At 44.0% G+C, this 24512-nt stretch overlaps 3 protein-coding genes across 3 annotated transcripts in view; 2 read left to right on the top strand and 1 right to left on the bottom strand.

Moving 5' to 3' along the window:
- Nucleotides 1–24512, bottom strand: part of si:dkeyp-14d3.1 (transmembrane protein 132C) — a 417700-nt gene that overhangs the window by 255960 nt on the left and 137228 nt on the right.
- LOC125280171 (leucine-rich repeat extensin-like protein 3) lies at nt 1857–4285 on the top strand. The gene is made up of 2 exons (XM_048210506.1): nt 1857–2124; nt 2817–4285. The coding sequence occupies exons 1-2, from the start codon at nt 2046–2048 to the stop codon at nt 3716–3718; spliced, it is 981 nt and encodes a 326-aa protein (XP_048066463.1). The 5' UTR covers nt 1857–2045; the 3' UTR covers nt 3719–4285.
- Nucleotides 5486–9151, top strand: LOC125280170 (proline-rich extensin-like protein EPR1). Its single transcript, XM_048210505.1, has 2 exons — nt 5486–5963; nt 7833–9151. Exons 1-2 carry the CDS (start codon nt 5882–5884, stop codon nt 9137–9139), a joined length of 1389 nt encoding a protein of 462 aa, XP_048066462.1. The 5' UTR covers nt 5486–5881; the 3' UTR covers nt 9140–9151.

Genomic DNA, 24512 nt, shown 5'->3' with positions numbered 1-24512 from the left:
TTGCGTGATAAAAAGGCAGAATTCTGAGATATAAACTCGCAATTGCGTAATAAAAAGTCAGAATTCTGAGATATAAAGTCGCAATTGTGTGATAAAAAGTCAGAATTCTGAGATATAAAGTCGCAATTGTGTGATAAAAAGTCAGAATTCTGACTTTATTTCTCGCAATTGCGACTTTATATCTCAGAATTCTGACTTTTTCTCACTACTGTGAAACGTTATTTCTCACAGTTCTTACTTTGCTTGCGTTTCCTTTCATTGCGACTGACCATCAGGATTACTGCTTTGTTATTATTATACATTAAATAGACCATCAGGATTGCTGCTTTGTTATTTTTATACATAAAATAGAGGACATCATAAAGGATTATTTTTAGCGCCGATTTACCAATAAAGAAATATTGATTTTACTGGAGGAGACACATAAAGATTAGTCTCCGGACATATGCATTATGCAGGAATATGCATATAGAATGTTTCCACGGTAACCTTGTACACAGCGTTTCAAGGAGAAAAAACAGCTTTTACTGCCATCTAGTGGGCTTAATTCTAAAACAACCAATACCTATCATGTTTCATTAACTTTGCAACTCAAGGGTAGAATCATGCAATTCTGCAAATTACAGTCGAGGTATTTGGACAGTAAAAGTTGTTTTTAACAGAATGGATACACTAATGAATTTTGCACAATAATAACAATATAATAATAATCATAATAAGAAGAAGAATCAGCTGTGGCAGAGGTGCAATAAATCAGACAAAGCTGAAGTGGCACATTTTATACACCAACAGCTTCAGACTTCACGGCAGCACGGCTATCGTTGGATGCACTGTTATAGACAGAGATACTGACCATCAGTTAATTGCGAGAAAAAAAGTCAGAATTCTGACTTTTTATCACGCAATTGCGACTTTATATCTCAGAATTCTGACTTTTTATCACGCAATTGCGACTTTATATCTCACGATTCTGACTTTTTATCACGCAATTGCGACTTTTTATCTCAGAATTCTGACTTTATAACTCGCAATTGCGACTTTATATCTCAGAATTCTGACTTTATATCACGCAATTGCGACTTTATATCTCGCAATTCTAACTTTATATCACGCAATTGCGACTTTATATCTCAGAATTCTGACTTTATATCACGCAATTGCGACTTTATATCTCAGAATTCTGACTTTATAACTCGCAATTGCGACTTTATATCTCAGAATTCTGACTTTATATCACGCAATTGCGACTTTATATCTCAGAATTCTGACTTTATAACTCGCAATTGTGAGTTAAAAAGTCAGAATTCTGAGATAAAAAGTCGCAATTCATCTTTTTTTTTTTTTAGTGGCTTTTTATTTATTTTATTTTTTTAGTGATGTTTTTTTTTTTTTTTAGTGGCGGAAACGGGCTTCCATACCTAGCACCTAAATCCAGAAACAACTTATATTTTATTTAGATAAAGTGATTTTTTTCCATAAAAATGTAATAGTTCATAAGTAGTAAATAGCCTGTAAAAAGTAGGCTACCACATATGTCAACAAAACATAGCATACATGTATAGTTAAGAAGTAATTATATATATATATATATATATATATATATATATATATATATATATATATATATATATATATATATATAAAATTAGGGTTTGAGGAGCGGGTCGCTGTGTTCAAATTTTACATAGCCTATAGCAAATATATATAAATATATACATTTGCTACAGGCTATGTGTAAAATTTGAACACAGCGACCCACTCCTCAAACCCTAATGATTAAACTCACCTGAACAAAATCAAGGTCTTCAAGATTACCTACATCAGGTGAGTTTCATCAGGGTTGGAGTGGTTCGTACCTCCTTGGATCTTTAAAAACACGTGCGCTTTGACTCGTCTTTATAGTGTTTGTTGTGGGATTCAGATGTTTTGATACAGTAGCCTAACAGTTTTCATTGTAGTTTTGTGTGCCTCGTTGCCTGTCCCTTCTACTCACTAAGTCAGCACTTTTTCCAGGAGACTTCAGTGAGAGATCGCTGGTCGAGAGGATGACAGCTCGAGTGTACTGGTCGAGTGCTGTTTTATTGTGTCTGTGTGGATGTTTGAGCACAGCAGATGGAGTAGCAGGTGAGAAGATCTTTTAACTTCATCACAATGTCCAACCAACCCTCAAACAAAAACAAATATTAGGACACTAATCATTTTGTACATTGTTTTTATATTAGAGTAAACTATATAGGCCTATCGGATATCAATAAAACGCGTAGTCAGATTAATTTGAAAGAATTATGCACTTCTGTAGTCTGTGTATATTTTACAAACGGTGTTTTTCGAGTACTTGTCAGTATTAATGTCAAACATATTTAAAATGTATAATAAAATTAGGGGAGACCAGGGATTGTCGTATCAATCACTTTTTGTGAGTATAACTTCATTTGTACTGAGCTCTATTTTGATAATTGTGCCACATTGTGTAATGTGAATCTGCATCTACAAAAAAATGTATTTGTGCAAACATGCTTATTTCTTATCAAGTATTGTTCAATCCTTCTGTCAACCTTACACTTTAGGTCAAACCCTAATAGCTTAGATGGCATAAAGGTCTTAAAATGCTTGAACCCCATTAATTGCTGCTTGAAGTTATATTTATATTAGTGTTTGGGTCAGCTTTCTCACAGGTTGCCTTTACAAAAGTAGTGCGTACAATTTACTCCGTAAAGTAAATGTAAAGTAAAATGTGCCATTCATGATCTGTGCTGTATATATGAGATTGAATGCTTTGAAGGACATACTAATGCTAACTATCTGTATCCATGCAGTGAAGTCTGCTGCCAAACCGCCCGAACCTCTGGTGATGTCTGCTGCCAAGCCTCCAGTGTTGCTTGTTTCCAGACTATTCAAGCCTCCAGTGAAGACTGCTGCCAGGCCTCCAGTGACACCTGCTGCTGAACCAGCCAAGCCTCCAGTGACACCTGCCGCTGAACCAGCCAAGCCTCCGGTGACGCCTGCCGCTGAACCGGCCGAGCATTTGGTGACGCCTGCCGCTGAACCGGCCGAGCCTCCGGTGACGCCTGCCGCCGAACCGGCCGAGCCTCCGGTGACGCCTGCCGCCGAACCGGCCGAGCCTCCGGTGACGCCTGCCGCCGAACCGGCCGAGCCTCCGGTGACGCCTGCCGCCGAACCGGCCGAGCCTCCGGTGACGCCTGCCGCCGAACCGGCCGAGCCTCCGGTGACGCCTGCCGCTGAACCGGCCGAGCCTCCGGTGAAGCCTGTCACCGAACCGGCCAAGCCTCTGGTGAAGCCTGCTGCCAATCCTCTGGTGACGGCTGTTGCCAAGCCTCCAGTGAAGCCTGTCTTTGAACCAGCCAAGCCTCCAGTGATTCCTGCCGCTGAGCTTCCCAAGGCTCCGGTGAATATGGCTGCCCCCAGGCCCCCGGTGAATATGGCTGCCCCCAGGCCCCCGGTGAATATGGCTGCCCCCAGGCCTCCGGTGAATATGGCTGCCCCTATGCCTCCGGTGAATATCGCTGCCCCCAGACCTCCGGTGAATATGGCTGCCCCCAGGCCTCTGGTGAATATGGCTGCCCCCAAGGCTCCGGTGAATATGGCTGCCCCCATGCCTCCGGTGAAGCTTGTTGCCAGACTGTTCAAGCTTCCGGTGAAGCCTGTCGCTGAACCACCCAAGCCTCCAGTGAGGCCTGCTGCCAAGCTTCCGGTGTAATGTCGCCGAACTGCCCAAGCCTCCATTGAAGCCTGCCACCGAGCCATGGCAACATTTCCCTCTTCTCACCAAATAAACTTAATCAGACCTCTTTCTGTGGTGACTTTTTTTTTTTTTTTTTTTTTTTTTTTTTTTTAAATCCTTTCCAGGAGCTTGGCAGCAAAAGGTTCAAAACTCTTTTCAGCAAAAACATGACCTTGAGGGGAAAGCTTTGTACTAAACTACCCAAAGTTAAATGTAGGGTGCTGCTAATGTGAGAATGTTGTCAATTAGCAAGTCATGAAGTTAACAAAGTACTACTAAATTCATGTTAGCTGGGAAGGATTTTCATGCAGGTACGATTCTGTGGGGAGTGAAATTTAAGGTTAGAAATGTTCTGACTCTGGGTAGTATTTTGGGGTATAATCTTGCAAGAACAGTGCCCTACCGATCATGAGAGAACCGTATGTGCAGCATCAAATAGTTTTTGGTGGTAGTGATCATAGCAGAGAGGGAGATGAGACGTGCAGTTTAATCAGCTGTGGCAGGTTCATGTTTGCCTCTGTTCAATAAAACGTAATCACCAGAGCTCCTTGTCAGTGTCCTCCAAACAGCAGTGATTAAACCGATTGACAGAACAAAACCAAGAACCCAAGAAACAGCTGGGTGAAGACTGAAGTTAATGGTAACCCATGCCCATGTTGCAATTCTATTTATCAGCAGTTTCCATGTGTCCTGTTTACATTATCAGTTCATGTTGACATTTTGGTCTTTTTTTTTTTTTTTTTTTTTTTTTTTTTGTGTGTGTAATATATTTATAGCATTCAGTTACAGTTAAGAATAGACTTTCACAATCTGAATGAAACTTTGAAACAAGACATGAGCATGTTGCTTGTCAATATAAGAGCTGTATGGCATGTTCCATGACAACTGAAGAACTTGCAATCATGTTAGTGTGCAGATTAAATAGCAGACTCTAGTGTATATACATAAATATATAGTATATATCTGTTCCTGGCTGGTGGAATGATCTGCTATGCTTTATCTGAGCAGCTGAGTCCTTAGCCATTTTAAAAAAAAAAAACAAAAAAAAAAACTTTTGTCAACACTTGACCCAGTAATAGTAGCACTTTTTTTTTTATTTTTTTTTTATTTATACTTTTTCCATCTATTTGTGTACTTACATATTGTTGTTCTCATGTTGATTTGATTGCTTCTGCTATTCTCATTTGTGAGTTGCTTTGGAGAAAAGCATCTGCTAAATGTATATATACCTATAACCTGTTGTCTTAATGAGTTTGCTAGTACAATGCAAAAACAAACACTTCAAAATCAAATGACTACAAATTCTAACCTTTGGGGGGGGACTGATTTTATGTATTTTATAATGCTTAAATATATTCACTAAATATGTATCACAAAAGTTGTGAGGGGCAGTTGGCCACATCCATAAAAATGAATGGATTTCTTTGGGCTTCTGCTGGATATATATGGTCAATAGACATTTTTTCTGTAACTCTAATTCCTACAGGTTTTTCTCTAAACAGCAGATGGCAGAATTCTGCCCCTAGCACCTAGATCCAGAAACTATTTATTTAATTTAGATAATCTCTAAAGTGATTTTTTTTTTCTCATAAAAATGTGATATTTAATAAGCAAACTAATGGTGTAGTTGAGTAATTTTGCAGTACATAGACTAAAAAGTAGGCTACCATATATATATATATATATATATATATATATATATATATATATATAATCATTTGTATTATTAAAAATGTAGGCCTGTATTTAAAAAAAAAAGAAAAGAAAAAGAAAAGCTAGGCTATGTAAAATTTTGGGGTCAAATTGAACTCCAATGAACCTTTTGTGTACAGCGTGAACGCAGCGACCCGCTCCTCAAACCCTAATGATTAAACACCTGAACAAAATCAAGGTCTTCAAGATTACCTACAAGCAGGCGAGTTTCATCAGGGTTGGAGTGGTCCATACCTCCTTGGATCTTTAAAAACGCGTGCGCTTTGACTCGTCTTTACAGCGTTTGTTGTGCAATTCAGCAGATGTTTTGATGCAGTAACCTAACAGTTTTCGTTGTAGCTTTGTGTGCTTCGTTGCCTGCCCCTTTTACTCACTAATTCAGCGCGTTTTCCAGGAGACTTCAGTGAGAGATCTTTGGTCGAGAGGATGACAGCTCGAGTGTACTGGTCGAGTGCTGTTTTATTGTATCTATGTGCATGTTTGAGCACAGCAGACGCTGGAGTTGCAGGTGAGATATTTTAGCTTCATCACAAAGTCCGAAGAAATGCATGAATTATGTGCCTTAAACGTCCCTCTAAAAAAACAACAAAACAAACAAACCGTACAGCGCACTTAAAGGTACAATATGTAATATATTTGCAGTAAAATATCCAGAAACCACTAGGCCAGTGTTTATATATTTTGTTCACTTGTGTACTTACAATATCCCAAATGTTTCCAACTATTTGTAAATCGTGAGGGAAAACTGCAATTTTAACCAAGGGCCGGGACGTGTGACGAGTCGCAATTGCATCATACCTGCATTACCCCTCAGTCTGCCTTGGTTCCCGGTTTTATATTGTAGAAACCATGGAAACCCCAAAGACGCTTTAATATATTACACGTTTTAATAGATAAGGGAACAACTGTTTTGATATTTATAGACAGAAAATGATGTCATATAGCTCAACACATTTAGTCTTAGAGGGTGTGTTTTTTTTTTTTTTTTTTTTTTTTTTTGCAGGTACCATGCCTCAGAAAAACGCTTTTGTCATAGCTAACATGGCATAACCAGATGCAGCTTTATTTTTATCAACAGTAACACATAATTTTCTCCATACATCAAGTTTTAAAATTAATTGCATGCCATTTATCAACTCAAGCCACTTAATGAGATTCTAAAATCGATCTCTTACTGCAGTGTCTCAAACAAGTCTCACAGCAACAGCAGCTGCAGAGCGGACAGAATAACGTCATATTTTCAACACTCTCAAATGTAATAAACAAAACTGTTACCTCATACTCATGACCAGGAAAGTGGAAGCGGCGCCGGCGACTGTTTCATAATAAAAGCTCCGCTGCTTGCGTTGCGCAATCGCTCCAGCGGCCTCGTTCAGCTTCATACAGTAACGTTAATCGCATCCATGAAAATGGTTTTTTCCCGAGTCCTATCCTTATTCTTTTGCACCGTCTGTTGAGATGGAGACCACATGTCCCAAGATTCCGCTCTAAAATGTGGCATCATCAAGCTACGCCTTTGTTTTGAATAGGCTTCTAGCGGCCAATTTTTTTTTTTACATAATGTACCTTTTAGAGTAAATTTTATGTTAACTGATGTTCGTAACAGAACTTTTGTGTTTCATGTAGGGCCAAAAAAAAAAATAAATTAACCCCCAAATAAAAACAAACTTTATAACAACTTTAGGACAATTTATATTGTAAAATTTTAACCTTTTAGAGTGGGTGACACTTCAGTTACTGTGCAGTGTGTGGATTATTTAAGCTTCTGTAGTCTGTATTTTATGAGCTATATGTTCTAGTGTGTGGTTTTTGTTCAAGGGTTTTTTTTTTTTGTTTTTTTTTTTCCTCATGCATAGGTTGGTGTCAACTGTGAGCCTGTGAGTGGTCCTATGTGGGTTATAATAATGTTGTCATTCTTCTAGTTAAAATAGTTCTTCACAGGTTTTGGTTTTTCACTCGTATTCAGACATTTTAAAGCCACTTATAACGATCTCACTTTGAGTATCGCTTCATTTGTACTGGGCTGTTTTGATTATGCCACATTGTGTACTGTGAAACCTGAAAATGGTGTTTATACAGAGGAGACTTGCAGTAAACTCTTACCCATAATTTTTCAAATATATCTACTACAAAAAGTGTAAACAAGCTTATTTCTTATCAAGTATTTAAGCCTTGTGGGTTTTTTTTTAATTTTTTTTTTTTTTAATTTATTCTTAATGTCCAGTATTCAGCCAATTCGGCATGGTTTTTCAAGCATAGGATGCCTTTACATGATAAACTAATACTTAAATACAATTCACTCTGTAAAGTAAAACTTGCCATACATGATCTGTGCTGTGTAAATGAGACTGACTGCTAACTATCTGTATCCATGCAGTGAAGCCTGCTGCCAAACTGCCCGAGTCTTCTGTGATGGCTGCTGCAAAGCCTCCAGTGAAGCTTGTTGCCAGACTGTTCAAACCTCCAGTGGTGACTGCCACCAGGCCCCCAGTAAAGCCTGCTGCCGAGCCTCCCAAGCCTCCAGTGATGGCGGCTGCTGAGCCTCCAGTGAAGCCTGTAGTCGAACCAGCCAAGCCTCCAGTGATGCCTGCCGCTGAGCCTCCCAAGCCTCTGGTGATGGTTGCCGCCAAGCCTCCGGTGATGGCTGCTGCCGAGCCTCCAGTGAAGCCTGTAGTCGAACCATCCAAGCCTCCAGTGATGCCTGCCGCTGAGCCTCCCAAGCCTCCGGTGATGGCAGCTGCTGAGCCTCCACTGAAGCCTGTAGTCGAATCTGCCAAGCCTCCAGTGATGGCTGCTCCCGAGCCTCCAGTGAAGCCTGTAGTCGAACCAGCCAAGCCTCCAGTGATGCCTGCCGCTGAGCCTCCCAAGCCTCTGGTGATGGTTGCCGCCAAGCCTCCGGTGATGGCTGTTGCCGAGCCTCCAGTGAAGCCTGTAGTCGAACCAGCCAAGCCTCCAGTGATGCCTGCCGCTGAGCCTCCCAAGCCTCCGGTGATGGTTGCCGCCAAGCCTCCAGTGATGGCTGCTGCCGAGTCTCCAGTGATGGCTGCTGCCGAGCCTCCAGTGAAGCCTGTAGTCGAACCAGCCAAGCCTCCAGTGATGCCAGCCGCCAAGCCTCCGGTGATGGCTGCTGCCGAGCCTTCAGTGAAGCCTGTAGTCCAACCAGCCAAGCCTCCAGTGACGCCTGCCACCGAGCCTCCCAAGCCTCCGGTGATGGTTGCCGCCAAGCCTCCAGTGATGGCTGCTGCCGAGCCTCCAGTGAAGCCTGTAGTCGAACCAGCCAAGCCTCCAGTGATGCCTGCTGCCGAGCCTCCCAAGCCTCCGGTGATGGCTGCTGCTGAGCCTCTAGTGAAGCCTGTAGTCGAACCAGCCAAGCCTCCAGTGATGCCTGCCGCTGAGCCTCCCAAGCCTCCAGTGATGCCTGCCGCCAAGCCTCCGCTGATGGTTGCCGCCAAGCCTTCAGTGATGGCTGCTGCCGAGCCTCCAGTAAAGCCTGTCATCGAACCAGCCAAGCCTCCAGTGATGCCTGCCGCTGTGCCTCCCAAGCCTGCGGTGATGGTTGCCGCCAAGCCTCCGGTGAAGCTTATTGCCAGATTGCTCAAGACTCCGGTGAAGCCTGTCGCTGAACCACCCAAGCCTCAAGTGAGGCCTGCGGCCAAGCAATGGCACTTCCCTCTTACCAAATAAATTTTAATAAGACATCTTTCTCTGTGGTTTTTTTTTTTTTTTTTTTTTTTTTTTTTTTTTTAAATGCTTTAAAGCAGGTGTTTTTATGCCAGGGTTCCCAAAGAACCAAACACATGACGTTAAAGTACTAAATTATGTAATTGGTGTTGGCTACGAAGGGCTATCATGCCAAAACAGACCTATGGTCCATTCAGATTTTGTCTTGGTCATCATAGCTTCAAAATTCTTGCCTGTTACAAATAGTCATGCTCAGCAGGTATATTAAGATGTCAGTGCAAGTATCTTTTAGTTAAAACGACTGAAACATGAATTTTAGTCTGGGACTAAACATTTTTCAATGGTGTATTCTCCAATATGTAATATCTAAAACTAATATCCATGATGTCCCAAATGTCAGTTTTTCATAAATTGTCCCTGAGATGGAGTGCAGTTCAATAAAATCCTAAAGTACTGTAATTTATATTTAGACTTAACTACAGCTTAAATGCAGAGTAAATGTATAAATATGAATGTAAACATTTAACCTTTCATTTAACAAACAAAAGGTTAACTAATGGTTGCTAACAACATAAAACATAGTTTAACCCAGAGGTCACATTAACTGAATTTTCCATTGACCTTTTGAATTTTTTATTTTTTTTTTTGTGCAGTGATGGAAAAATCTGAAGGCTGTCTGTCATTTTGACAGATTACACTGAGGATGAAGTAACTAATTCCCACCCCTGCCCAGTTGGTGGTGAGTGCACTCCAGTGTGGCAGCAGAGTGTGAGTTCAGTCTCCAGAATAAAATGAAAATGATGCACTTGATTCTATGGTTTGAATACACACAGATGAGCACCCAATTTAAGTCCATTTTATGAGTTATAATGCTTAAGTTTCTAATCCAGTTTTTGTTTTATTTGGTTTATGTTGCTGACTATTTATGGTCAACGAATGGCTTTTCTGAGGTATAATGTTACGTGACATTATTTGCAACACTGACTGAACTGACGTAATACAGATTTTGGTAAGCTACTGTATCTTGCAACATTTTCTGATGTTCATGTTTGTTTCCTTCTGTAAAGAGGAAGGTAGTTCACTCACGATCTGCGACAACTGTTAAAGATGAAAAGTGAGTCTTTGTACAACTTTCTTTTCATAATATAAATAAATGTATAGCCTAGGCCCATTTGCTTATCCTGTACGCTTGTGAATAAAAATGAAAATGTGGATGAAAAAAGAAACTATTAAACATCTTATCATTAAAGTCTAAAAATTAAAAATGACAGGAAATAATTTATTATGACGGAAATTTTACTATCCTGTCCGTCAAAATGACGGATAGTGCGAAAGTCTAACGCGACCTCTGGTTTAACCATACATATTTTACCTGTTCATATGGTCCAGTGTCCCATCATCACAGGCAGTGAAGCATGTCAAAACCCAATAGAAAGTCATAACTTTAAAATGCACACTCAAACATTAACTGTCAGCTGTCTGTCACACAGCCGCTAGCCATGCAATGACGCTTGGCTCATTGTTGCCATGTCTGAGATTGGTATACTTTTACACTTGTGCTGTGATTACGCTACTTTTGGGAGGGTTTTGCACAGACCTGACAACCCCTTCACTCCAATGCCCCACCCGTTTCATGCACTCTGAAGTGCACAGCCCCTGAATTGGGACATACAGCTTATGTGTGTGCGCACGTGTGTTTGAGTGTGTTTTAAATGCATTTACAAAGCAATTATTTGATTTTGTTTAACTGAAATGTGGAGTTCTCTGGTTTTGCTAAGAAACAAGCTTTTAATATCTATAAAACACATACTTTCGGTGAACTTTAATTTTGTAAGTTACCTGTATTTTTTTTGTCATGTAATAAAAACAACCCAACTGAAGTTTTATTGATATTACTTTGAATGCACAATAATAATAATAATAATAATAATAATAATAATAATAATAATAAACATGGACATGGAGGGAACAGAGACATTACGTCAGTTACACTGCATTATTGAAAAGGCTTCAGTGAATCTGAGAAAAAGGAGTTCCCTTTCAGTTAGTCACTTTGACGTTACGTCGAAAAACAAGCCAATGGTACGCAGAGTACCTTGGTCTGCGATATTTGCATTGTGAACTCCGCCCACCAGTGTGGGTATATAAGGAGCAGCGCAAGCAACTCGCATTCAATTCTTCTCTGAGGAGCCGAGCTAATCGACCTAGCATTTCAGCGGAACAGCCATTGTGGCAAGGGGATGTAACGTAAAGGGGGATGTAACGTAAAGGGGCATGCACGCAAGTGTAGACATCAACAGTGCTGGAGGAACCCAGGGTTCTGAACAGTGGAACTCAACTGAGGAATTAGCGCACGCATCCAATCCGTAGAGTGGAATGGCGCAGCAAGCAAATGACACTGAGCAGATCCAGCTACTGGCCTGAAGGGCGAGTATACGGGAGGATACCAGCTCTACACGGAGATTATAAAATCTCGCAAATGTGTTAGGTGTCGCTCAGCCAACAGCTTTACAAATATCTGTTAGCGAGGTGCCATGTGCCAATGCCCAGGAGGAGGCTACACTCCTAGTCGAGTGAGCTCTCACCCCCAGGGGACATGGCAAGTCTTGAGCCTGGTAGGCTAAGACAATAGCATCCACTAACCAGTGGGCTAACCTCTACTTGGAGACAGCCTTCCCCTTCTGCTGGCCTCCATAACAGGCAAAGAGCTGGTCTGAGGTCCTGAAGCACTGAGTTCTGTCTAAGTAAGTGTGTAGAGCATGTACTGGACAAAGCAGCACCAGGGCTGGGTCTGCCTCCTCCAGTGGCAGCGCTTGCAAGTTCACCACCTGATCCCTGAACGGAGTGGTGGGAACTTTGGGCACGTATCCAGGCCAGGGTCTCAAGATAACGTGAGAGTCAGCCGGCCCAAATTCCAGGCACACTTCGTCTATGGAAAAAGCCTGAACGTCCCTGACCCTCTTAATTGAAGCCAAACCCACCAGGAGTGCAGTTTTCAATGATAAAAACTTCAGCTCAACTGAAAGCAAAGGTTCGAAGGGAGCTCTCTGAAGAGCGGATAGAACCACCGAGAGGTCCCAAGAGGGAACTTGTGGACCAGGTCGTGCTTCCCAAGGGACTTACCCTCAACAAGGTCATGGTAAGATGCAATCGCAACCACATAAACCTTAAGGGTGGAAGGAGACAGCCCTCAGTCCAACCCTTCTTGGAGAATGGAAAGCACTGAGCCGATCGGGCATTTCCAGGGGTTCTCTTGATGAGAAGAACACCAAGTGACGAAGAGGTTCCACTTCAAGGCGTACACTCGTCTGGTAGACAAGGCTCTTGCCGAAGTGATGGTAGCTGCCACCTGAGGTGGTAGATTACCTAAACCTTCCGTGTCCTGTCTAGAAACCACACATGTAGATTCCACAGATCCAGACATCTCTGAGAAAGAAGGTCCTTCCTCAGAGGGATAGGCCAAGGAGGGGCTGTCATGAGGAGCATCAGTTCGAAGAACCCAATCTGGCCGGGGAACCTGCTCCTCGTCCTCCCTGATCTTGCACAGAGTCAGTGCAAGAAGGCTCAGTGGGGGAGAAGCATACTTGCTTAGGCCCTGCGGCCAGCTGTGCGGCAGTGTATATGAGCCGAGAATGCTCTAGGTCAGGGGATAAAACAACTGGATGTAGGAATTGTCTGGAGAGGCAACCAGGAGTACCTGAGCATCTCCAAAGTGTTCCCAAACCAACTGGGGATGGACCCATCATTCCCCGGGGCGGGACTGCTATCGTAAGAGCTCGAGGGCTGTACGCCCAGGATGTGAATGGCACGAAGCGACCTCACATGCTTCTGACTCCATAAAAGGAGATGGCAAGCGAGTTGCAACCTGCGGCGTGAGCATAGACCACCTTGACGGCTGATGTACACTGTGGTCGCTGTGTTGTCCGAATGGACCAGAACATGCTTGTCTCACAGCAGGGCCCTGAGGCGGTGCAGAGCAAGCCGTACTGCTAGCAACTCGAAGCAATTGACATGCCACAGAAGTCAGGGTCCTATCCAGGAGCCTGACACAGCATGTCTGTTGCACATGGCAGCCCGACTCTTGGCTGATGCATGGGTTGACCCAACCACATGCTTTGATATTGGTTCTAGGGGGAACATAGCCCGTAGAAACGATAGGTCCCACCAAAGAGTGAGAGCTTGACGGCAGGCCAGAGTGATATTCACCTGAAACGTGCCCTGCTTTTGCCATGCCCATCTTGGGACTCGGCCATGAATCAGTGCTGAAGTGGACTCATGGAGCAACCCCAGTGAAAAGATAACTGCTACGGAAGCCATATGCCTCAGGAGCATCTGAAATAGTTTCTGTGGGACCGTTTTCTTGCTGAGGAACTGACTCAAATGGCAAATGGCAAATCAGCAGAGACCACACATGCTCGCTCGTAAGCTGCGTGTACATGACAACCGAGTCTATTTCCATACCGAGAAAAGAGGTCCTCTGCACAGGGGAGAGTTTGCTCTTTTCCCAGTTGACCCGAAGACCCAGACGGGGGAGGTGTCTGAGCACAAGGTCCCTGTGCTCACACAACTGATCTCGAGAGTGGGCTAGAATCAACCAGTCGTCAAAGTGGTTGGGGAAACGGACACCTTGGACCCTGAGGTAAGCGAGAGCTCCCTCCACAACCTTCATAAAGATGCGGGGAGACAGGGCCAACCCGCACGGGAGAGCTTTGTACTGATATGTCTACCCCTTGGAAACAAACCGAAGAAGGGGTCGAGGGAGAAGAGGGACATGACAGTATGTGTTCTTCAGGTCGATGGCTGCAAACCATTCCAATGGACAAATCCCTTTGAGAATGCTCTTAGGCATCAGTATCCTGAACAGGAGGCAGAGAAGTACCTAGTTCAAGACTCATATCCAGAATTGGCCGTAACCAACCTATTTTCCTGGGTACTATGAAGTAAGGGCTGAAGAAGCCTGACTTCATGTCGACTAGAGGGACCGGCTCGATCGCACCCTTTGCCATCAGGGTGGCGATCTCCACACTCATGACAGAAGCAGCTTAGCCCGTCATCATAGCATAGATGCCCCCAAAATCGGGGGGGGACACTGGGTGAATTGAATCGCATAGCCGAGCCTGGCTCTAGCCAGGCTCCCAGAACCCAAACCAGCGGGGTCAGAAGAACTACATACCCACGGTGGAGCAGCAAGACAGAACAGACGGCCCTGGTATGGGAGGCATAGCATCCCTTACGCGGGCTGAGTGCGTGCACTCGTCTGGTTCCAAGGGGTGACAGAGGGGGCTCTGTGAGAAGGCAGCTTGTTCTCGGGCTGGCTCTGTGAAGGTGGCAAGAAAAGAGGGGGAAGAGAGCGGCGTGGTAAAGCAATGCACACTGTCATCCACACCCTCTTGGAACCCGGAGGTAGAGGAAACAGCAATTCTAGTGAATAATGGGGTACCAGTGGCCCTGGAACCAGTGGCGGAAACCAAAATATTCTCCCCCGGCCCTCCGTCGGGGAAAGGAGAGGTCCTGCTATCCTCTCCTGGAGAGCTGTTCCCAAAAAGGCCAACCTGAGAGACCAGGGAGTTAAGGAACCAAATCTGGTCCGACTCCCTGTCTGTCAGACTTAGCCACAGATGGCGCTCCTGGACCACATATGTGACCAGTCACGGAAAGTAGGGACACAAGTCGGTTTTGGGGCATTTTGAGTTATTCACAGATTCTGAAAGTGCAGTCTCCAAGCTTTCCAACGATGTGTGACACATGGAAATCTGATAATATTTGGAGAAGTTGTGGCCATTTGAAGGTAGGCAATCAAGAAAGCTCTATAGGGAGAAAAACGCCTCTAAAGTTGCAGTTCTCGCCTGTTCTCACCTGCTGGGAGTGACAATAGGGCTCATTTACATCTCATTTAGATAAGCCATACCCCCTGTAAAGCTGCATGGACCGCATACTATTAATAATAAAGGTTAATGTGCATTGTAAATGTCAGTAATTTATCTTTTTTGACTTTTATAAAAATTATTTAGAGGCTGAAATATGTGACTTTTTTGTCAAAACTCTATTTGAACTTGTGCATTGTAGATAACATGTTGCAAGACACTCCTTTAAAATCTGCCCATCATTTTTAATGTTATTATTTTAATGTTTATGTAAAGAAAAAGTACATATTGATGCTAATTTTATTTTTTATTTGCTGGTTTTCCACATAAAACTTGGTGAATTGACTTTTTGAACAGGATTCTGTGATAACCGTGATCATTTTGGTCACTATAATCATGAAATGAAATGTTCTCACCTGAGAAGCCTGTTAAAGAAGAATAGGCAATCCAGGAAATAACTGGACTAACAGAGAGGCCAGAGATCGCTAACTATGGCTATTCAAAACACTTTTCAAGTCAATAAATACACGATTGAGACGATGAATGCATGCATTGACTCAGAATTTGCGTCTGAATAGCGCTGGCTCCGTGGGCGTGGCCGCATTAGCAGATAATGAGCTGAATCACGGACTTCTGACATGGCTCTCTTTCATACAGATTACATAAACACAGAAGGTTTGTTTTCGATTTGACTTACACATTTTAACACTTGACATTTCAACGTTTTTTCAGACATAGGCTAAGTATAATTTTTTTATGATTAGTATTCACTAAGTTACAGTTCATTTTCTGAGAACTATCAGATTGGACTTCGTTCAGAGGGAGACGAGAGATCACGCATAATGTTAGTTTTCTTTATTTTTCAAAAAGCACAACATTTTGTTTTTACTCTGAGTGTACACAAATAAAAGACATTCTATAGTTTCAATTGATATATTACTTATGTCTCTATGACAAAAAATGACGGAGTATTTTAAGTCTGTTTTGCTGCAATGTGAAAAAAATCCTGCAAAATGCGCCGGCGCGTTACCCGACTCCAGAGAGGTAATGTCTTATTATGCCGCTTTCATCGTCGCTCAGATCGTCTTCAGAATCAGTGAGCGCTTGTTCATAAGCATCCGGCTTGTCGAAGAAGTACTTCAAAACATTCATTGAATTTTGATATCAGCTAGAGCCGGCCAGAGCGCTGCATAGTAAGTAGCCACGCTTCCCAGTATGGAAATACACACAGACAATGACACGCCCCTACTGCGTACTAGAGTCTCCGAAAAACAAGCCGATTTCAACCTCAAAATGTACGCTTTTAAATATACCAATACTGCTATCTCAAACACGGAAAGGTTTCTTCATGATCTCAACTAACAGATTCTGCAAAAAAACCAAAATCACCAATTTTGAAAAAAAATGCTTCTTTCTCATTTTGCTCGAGAGTTGTGCTGCCGACTTGTGTCCCTGGTTTCCGTGACGGGTCACATATGTGGACATCACCTGACCCGAGGAGCGTGCAGTGACCTTCATCGCAGTGCACGCTTCCTGAAGGATTCTGGGGTCAGCACCACCCTCGTGCAACTGCTTCAGCAACTTGGCCTGATAGACCTGAAGCGTCGCCATAGCGTGCAAAGCGGAAGCAGCCTGACCCATGGCTCTATAAGCTCTGCCCACAAGGGTGGACAAAAACTCACAGGCTTCGGAAGGCAGCCTGGGATCACTGCACCAAGTGGAAGGATTCTGAGAATACAGTTGCAATGTAACCGAACGCTCCACTGAGGGGACGCCTGCATACCTTTTAGCTGCTCCGCCGTCGAGGGTGGTGAAGGCAGAGGAAGCACTAGAACAATTCTGGGCAGACAAAGTTGCCTTCCATGAACTAGTGACTTCCTGGTGCACCTCTGCGAAGAAAGGAACCAGTGGGGGGCGCTGAAGATCAGCGCGTGCAGCCCCCGAGAACCAATCATCCAGCTTTGAGTGCTCAAGGCAGGGTGGAGAAATCCACTTGAGCCGTTGCTCTGAGCTGCCCGGGAAAGCATGGCCATCAGCTCATGATCCGACTCGGACAACGCTAGCGTCCCAAGGGGAGGCAACGCAGCCAAATCCTCATTTCCTGAGGACTCGAGCCTGCCCTGTGATGCAGTGATCGACATTTGGTTGACCCCTGGAGCCCCGTATGAAACACTGGGTCCACCGACTGCAGTGTTTGTGAGGGTGGTGTGATTCGTTGGGGAAGCCCACAGCGTAATCATCAGATCACCCTGGCCACCAGCCAAAATAGTCTTCTCATTAAAAGAGGAACTAGATTGGGGTGTGGCAGAGGGGACTTTATACTGTTTCCAGTAATCAAGTCACGATCTAATCACTGGTCAACAACGGTCATATTCCGACAGGGAGAACATGAAACATGCACAAAAGCCGCCTCAGCGTGCTGGAAGCCCAAACACGTGAGGCAAGACATCTTTAAAAAGACATAAACACAACCCGAAGCTCTTTTAGAAAGGAAAAATGCTCTTTCAGAGGCGCTGAAGGGGAAACGCCAGGCCAAACAGGAAGCAGGAAGCGAGACGATCTGCTGAAATGTGCCATAACACCAACACCAACTGAAGATACATTGAAAACACTCGGTGACAAGCAGAGATGTGCTTGGCTCCGAGGCGAAAGCTTGAATGCGAGTTGCTTGCGCTGCTCCTTATATACCCACACTGGTAGGCGGAGTTCACGATGCAAATATCGCAGACCAAGGTACTCTGCGTACCACTGGCTTGTAACATCCGAAGGTGATTGGGCTCTCGGGGCGAGACCCCATTCGTCAGTCTCTGACGTAACGTCAAAGTGACTAACTGAAAGGGAACTCCTTTTTCTCAGATTCACTGAAGCCTTTTCAATAATGCAGTGTAACTGCACAGTCCTAATAGCATAGATGGCATAAAGGTCTGCTGCCAAACTACCCGAGCCTCCGGTGACGTCTACCGCCAAATCTCCAGTGAGGCTTGTTGCCAGACTGTTCAAGCCTCCAGTGAAGACTGCTGCCAGGCTTCCAGTGAAGCCTGCCGCCGAACCGCCCAAGCATCCAGTGAAGCTTGCTGCTGAACCAGCCGAGCCTCCAGTGAAGCCTATCACCGAACCGGCCAAGCCTCCAGTGAAGCCTGCCGCCGACCGCCCAAGCCTCCAGTGAAGCCTGCCGCTGAACCAGCCGAGCCTCCAGTGAACTAAACTACCAGAAGTTAAATTTAGGATGCAGCTAATGTGAGAAGAGAAATTAGTTATGTTGTCAATTAGCAAGTCATGAAGTTAATGAAGTACAACTAAATCATGTGAGCTGGGAAGGATTTTCATGAAGGTATGATTCTGTGGGGAGTGAAATTTAAGGTTAGAAATGTTCTGACTTTGAGTAGTATTTGGGATATAATATTGCAAGAACAGCGCCCTACCAATCACGAAAGAAAACGATATGAACAACATCAAATAGTTTTTGGTGGCAGTGTTTATAGCAGAGAGGGAGATGAGATGTGCAGTTTAACCCTTTGAGCAGTACGGTCCCACATATGGAATTTTTATTTCTGTGCCCCTGGGCATACGGTCCCACATATGGGATTTTTATTTCTGTGCCCCTGGGCGTACGGTCCCACATATGGGATTTTGAACGTTCAACGACGTTACATAACTGCCAGATTCAAACTGTGCTTTTGCGCTTTGGCTGTGAGATGGACACATGCAGCTCTTGTCATATATAACAGCTATGCAGTGTTTTCAGCCACATAATGTTTTTTTTTAAGGTTTCATACATTTAAATACGCATAAGCACCATTAAAACAATACATTCAGAGTTTATAAAATACACACTGATGTCAGACATCAGTAGAAGCAGCAATAACGGTGAATTCAAATATAATTTGCTGACATTTATTCATATCAGACACACATAATGGGCCTAAGTAACTATAAGTTTACTCTATTATTCTTCCAGTTCACCAGCCACTTACTTGCATATATTTTGGGAGAAACTGATGAATTCACCTGCTGTAAATCCGACTGATAGGACTCAGCACAAACTAAGATGGCGGCGCCCATCTCGCATTATAGATCAAGATAAAGATCATTTATAAAGGTTTTAAAATGACAAAACACACTCACTTAGACATATTTGAGAATCGGAATAACATATAATTGATGACATGGTGAGCAATTTTGCAAATTTTTATTTATTTTTTTTTTTTTAACAACAATTTTATTTGTCAAAAATCATCACACATTCCAACAATATTTTCCATTTTCCATTATATTTTGCAAATATTTTAAATAAAAAAGGAAAAACTAAATAATAGCGATCCATCTGTCATACAGTGTTATTGTGGCTGTGTTCAGCGCTCGTGACACACAAGATGTGTTGCCAAGGAAACAATAAGGGCAAACGTTCTTAAATAACGGTCGCCTTAAAAAAAAACTCACTCTGGGGGGTCAGTTAGAATATTTTAAACTCATGCTTGAAAGGGTTAATCAGGTGTGGCCAGTTCACATTTGTCTCAATGTTCAATAAAATGTTATCACCAGAGCTCCTTGTCAGTGTCCTCCATACAGCAGTGATAAACCAATTGACAGAACAAAACCAAGAACCCAAGAAACAGCGCTGGGTAAAGACTGAAGTTAACTGTAAAGGCTGATTTATTCTTCTGCGTTGGACCTACGCCGGAGCCTCTGCACCATAGGCTATGCGCCTGTTTTCATTTATACTTCTGCATCGTTGTCCGCATCGATGTGCATGCAGACCACTAGTAGGCAGTGTCCGTGGTCATGTTGAGTATCAAAACAAAAGCCGAAGAAGAAGCAGCTTGTCATGTACGTTGTCAGAGAAGCTTACATAAAAAAAAAACGTCAGAGAAGTGGCAAATAGGTAATGACTTTTGTTGCAGTTTGACTGTATGTGTCAAGTGTTTTTCATTCCTATGGAAGTTGAAAGCGCTCGCTCTTTTCCTATTGCTCCGCGCCAGTTTTTTAACCTGAGGGAGGGGTTCTAGCAGACCATTCACAGCGCTTGCGGTCAGCATAGAATTGACACGTTGTTACATTTTTGAAGAGGTGCAAAACAGCCTACGCCGTAGCTACGGCGTACACTTGACGCAGAAGTATAAATCAGCCTTAACCCATGCCCATGTTGCAATTCTATTTATCAGCAGTTTCCATGTTTCATTATCAGTTCATGTTGACATTTTGGCCACTTTTTTCACTTTTTTGTGTGTAATATATAAATTATAGCATTCTCAAACTTTTTGGTAAATACAATAAAGTTGGTATAAAGCCACCAGTCATTCAAAATATAGTTCCCATTCAGTCGCTCACGTTCGACGTACGTCGGACAGACCGACGAATAGGAATCTCGCTAGAGAGGCCAATCTACTTAGAGTGTAACTAAAACAAGCCAATGCACATTGGCATGCAATCATAGCTGCTCGCCTCGCAGCGCGGGTATATAATGAGTAGCAGGTGCGTTGCATCTTCAGCTTTTCACTGCGGAGCCGAGCGGTGTTTGTTCCTGTTCTCTGCAAGCAAGTGTCTGCTAGAAGACTAGTCAAGCTTTTTGGTTGAACTTCTCTTTTTTTCCGAGTGTGGGCGAACAGCACAGCAGTGGGGTCGAAGTCCTCTCTTTATTTTCTGCTTTTTGTTTCGTTTGTCATTATTGAGCAAATGGCTGTTTTGACAGTGTCAGGCTGTTCTCATGGCCGGTACGGTGCGCTTTTGAGCACTGAAAAGCTGTTTTTACGGCTGGTAAGAGTGAGCGCCTTCAAAGAGAGAGAGAGAGCACATGACAGGCTGCACACAATCCCTGTCTGTGTTGCGACGGCCGTTCCCCTGCGTTCTTCAGAACTTTAAAAAGAGTAAAGTCCCTAAAAGAGCTTACACAAGTAGAGCTTGCATCTTTTTAAAGATGACATTCTACTTGTGTGCTTCTGAATGCGGTCATTTCCTGTCCTCACTGACGGCCACGATCACTGTTTCACATGTGTGGGCGAGTGCTGAAACGATGCTCGTGGGGGGTTTATGTTTTCATATAAAGGTGGCCTTTTCAGTGACACTGTCGAGGACTGAGCCCAGCAGTTCTCCTCAGTTAGTAGCAGACCGGGGAGCTTCCCATGACAAACCATTGAGTTCCTCTTGGGCCGCCCCTCAGTCTGCTCGTCACCAAGGGTGTCGTCCCCTGCAAAAAAACTCCGGCCCAGCCTGCTCTACTGTGTCTGTTGCGGGGAGATGACACCTCCCGTCTCTGCTGCTGTTTAAGTGGTTGGTGAGAAAATCACCCCTGAGACGAGTGACCCAGAGATGGGTGGGGCTGCTCTTTACACCCCCCGGAGGAGGGCCAGGTGGTAAATCCTTTTATTGGGTTTATTTCTTTTCCCAAATTACCAATTTATTGGTATATAGTGAAAGCAGTCAATGCCCATTTCTTGCGTGTGGAGATCGCGGTCCTACTGGCGAAGGATGTGATAGAGCCGGTTCCTCCAGCTGATATGAGGTCAGGGTTCTACAGTCCCTACTTCATTGTACCCAAGAAGAGCGGTGGATTACGACCTATCCTGGACCTGTGAGTTTTGATTCTGAGCCTTCACAAGCTACCGTTCAAAATGCTCACACAGAAATGAGCATGTGCTCAGTCGGTGTTGAACTGCCTGAATACGTTCAACGGCAGGACAGCGGTCCCACTGAAATTCTTTCAGAGGCTCCTGGGGCATATGGCTGCCGCAGCGGCAGTAACCAAAAACCGCTCGGTCTGCTTCATATGAAACCGCTTCAACACTGGCTTCACGGCCGAGTCCAGAGATGGGCGTGGCAACGCGGCACGTTCCGGGTGGCAATCGCTGAGGAGTGCCACCAAGCCTTCAGCCCGTGGTCGGACCCTTTGTTTCTCCTGGCAGGAGTGCCCCTAGAACAAGTGTCCCGGCATGCTGTGGTATTCACAGATGCCTCTGCCACCGTCTGGGGTGCCACGTACAACGGGCATGCAGTGTCAGGGGTTTGGACAGGCCCCCATCTGCATTGGCACATCAACTGCCTCGAGTTGCTAGCAGTACGCCTTGCTCTGAGCCACCTCAAAGGGCCGCTACGGGGCAAGCATGTACTGGTCCGTACGGACAACACTGCGACTGTACATCAACCGTCAAGGTGGTCTACGCTCCCGTCGCATGTCGCGACTCGCCCGCCATCTCCTCCTGTGGAGTCGGAAGCATCTGAGGTCGCTTAGCGCCATTCATGTTCCCGGTGTGCTCGTTGCCGGGAGAGTGGCGACTCCACCCCCAGGTGGTCCAGCTGATTTGGAGAGAGTTCGGAGAGGCTCAGGTAGACCTGTTTGCCTCACCAGAAACCTCCCACTGCCAGTTGTTTTACTCCCTGTCCGAGGGAACACTCGGGACAGATGCACTGGCACACAGCTGGCCCCGGGGCCTTCGCAAATATGTGTTTCCCCCAGTGAGCCTACTTGCACAGACTCTGTGCAAAGTCAGGGAGGACGAGGAACAGGTCCTGTTAGTTGCGCCCTATTGGCCCAACCGGACCTGGTTCCCAGAACTCTCACTCCTCGCGACAGCCCCTCCCTGGCCCATTCCTCTGAGGAAGAGCACTCTTTGGCACCCGCGTCCAGACCTCTGGAAACTCCATGTCTGGTCCCTGGATGGGATGCAGAGGTTCTAGGTGACTTACCCACCTAGGTACTTAACACCATCACTTCGGCACATGCACCGTCTACGAGACGTGCTTACGCCTCGAAGTGGAACCTGTTCGTCGAGTGGTGCTCTTCTCGCCGAGAAGTCCCCCGAAGATGCTCGATCGGAGTCGTGCTTTCCTTTTTGCAGCAAGGGTTGGAGCGTAGGCTGTCTCGAGCAGCTGATGCTACGATTGCATGCCAATGTGCATTGGCTCGTTTTAGTTACACTCTAAGTAGACTGGCCTCTCTAGCGAGATTCCTATTTGTCGGTCTGTCCGACATACGTCTCCATTCCCTCCTTCAGGGAACGAGGGTTACCTATGTAACCGAGACTTTATTTGCTGTTTGTCAAAGATAACTTTATGCTTCTGTTTGGAGGGTAGAGTTATAAGAATGATTTCAACTACCAATCTAAATTGGTAATTTGGGAACAGAAATAAACCCAATAAAAGGATTTACCACCTGGCCCTCCTCCGGGGGGTGGAAAGAGCAGCCCCACCCATCTCTGGGTCACTCGTCTCAGGGGTGATTTTCTCACCAACCACTTAAACAGCAGCAGAGACGGGAGGTGTCATCTCCCCGCAACAGACACAGTAGAGCAGGCTGGGCCGGAGTTTTTTTGCAGGGGACGACACCCTTGGTGACGAGCAGACTGAGGGGCGGCCCAAGAGGAACTCAATGGTTTGTCATGGGAAATGACAACTACAATCATGTTAGTGTGCAGATTAAATAGCAGACTCTAGTATATACCTATAACCTGTTGACTTAAAGAGTTTGCTAGTACAATGCAAAAACAAACATTTCAAAATAAATCAATAAACTACAATTTCTAACCTTTGAAAAAAAATACTGATTTTAATGCAGCTGAAGTCCACAATTTTTGGCCCTCTAGCGGTTAATAAACATAACTGCAAGCGTCTTGCGGAATAACATTGTAGCCGGAGCTACTTTTCTCCATGTATGTCTATGGCGAGTCACACAGTTACTGTGACACTCTGCGGCGGGTCCTACCAGTCCGATCTGAAATAGTCAGAATATAAACAGACAAAAACACAGTTTGGAAAATGGATTAATGTTGTACATTCTCATTATATAATTTTTGTAAATTTTGAACAAAAAAAAAAGTTACGGACAGCAGCTTTAAATATATTCATAAAATATGTATCACAAAAGTTGTGAGGAGCAGTTGGCCACATCCAGAAAAAATGAATGGATTTCTTTGGGCTTCTGCTGGATATATGGTCAATAGACATTTTTTCTGTAACTGTAATTCCTACAGGTTTTTCTCTAACCAGCAGATGGCAGAATTCTGCCCCTAGCACCTAGATCCAGAAACTTTATTTATTTAAAGCTGCAGTCCGTGATTTTTGGCCCTCTAGCTGTTAATAAACAGAACTGCACACGTCTTACGGAAGAACATTGTAGCCGGAGCTACTTTTCTCTGTGTATGTCTATGGCGAGTCACGCAGTTACTGTGATACTCTGCTGCGGGTCCTACCAGTCCGGTCTGAAATAGTCTGAATATAAACACTTATTATAAGTGTACCATAATGATTCAGGGTTAGACAAAAACATGGTTTGGAAAATGGATTCATGTTGTTAATTTTAATTATATAATTTTTGTCAATTTTGAACAAAAAAAGTTACGGACAGCAGCTTTAATTTAGATATTAATTTTTTTATGAGAAAAAAGAGATTATTTAATAAGCAAACTAATGGTGTAGTTGAGTAATTTTGCAGTACATAGCCTAAAAAGTAAGCTACCATATATGTCAAAAAACAGCATAAACATGAAAAAAATTCTTCATGCCTTAAAATAGCTTGAATG

This window comes from Megalobrama amblycephala, linkage group LG12, assembly GCF_018812025.1.
Source record: "Megalobrama amblycephala isolate DHTTF-2021 linkage group LG12, ASM1881202v1, whole genome shotgun sequence".
In the NCBI taxonomy this organism is placed as follows: domain Eukaryota; kingdom Metazoa; phylum Chordata; class Actinopteri; order Cypriniformes; family Xenocyprididae; genus Megalobrama; species Megalobrama amblycephala.
The sequence above is the reverse complement of the archived record's forward strand: the minus strand, read 5'-3'. Positions and strand labels throughout refer to the sequence as shown.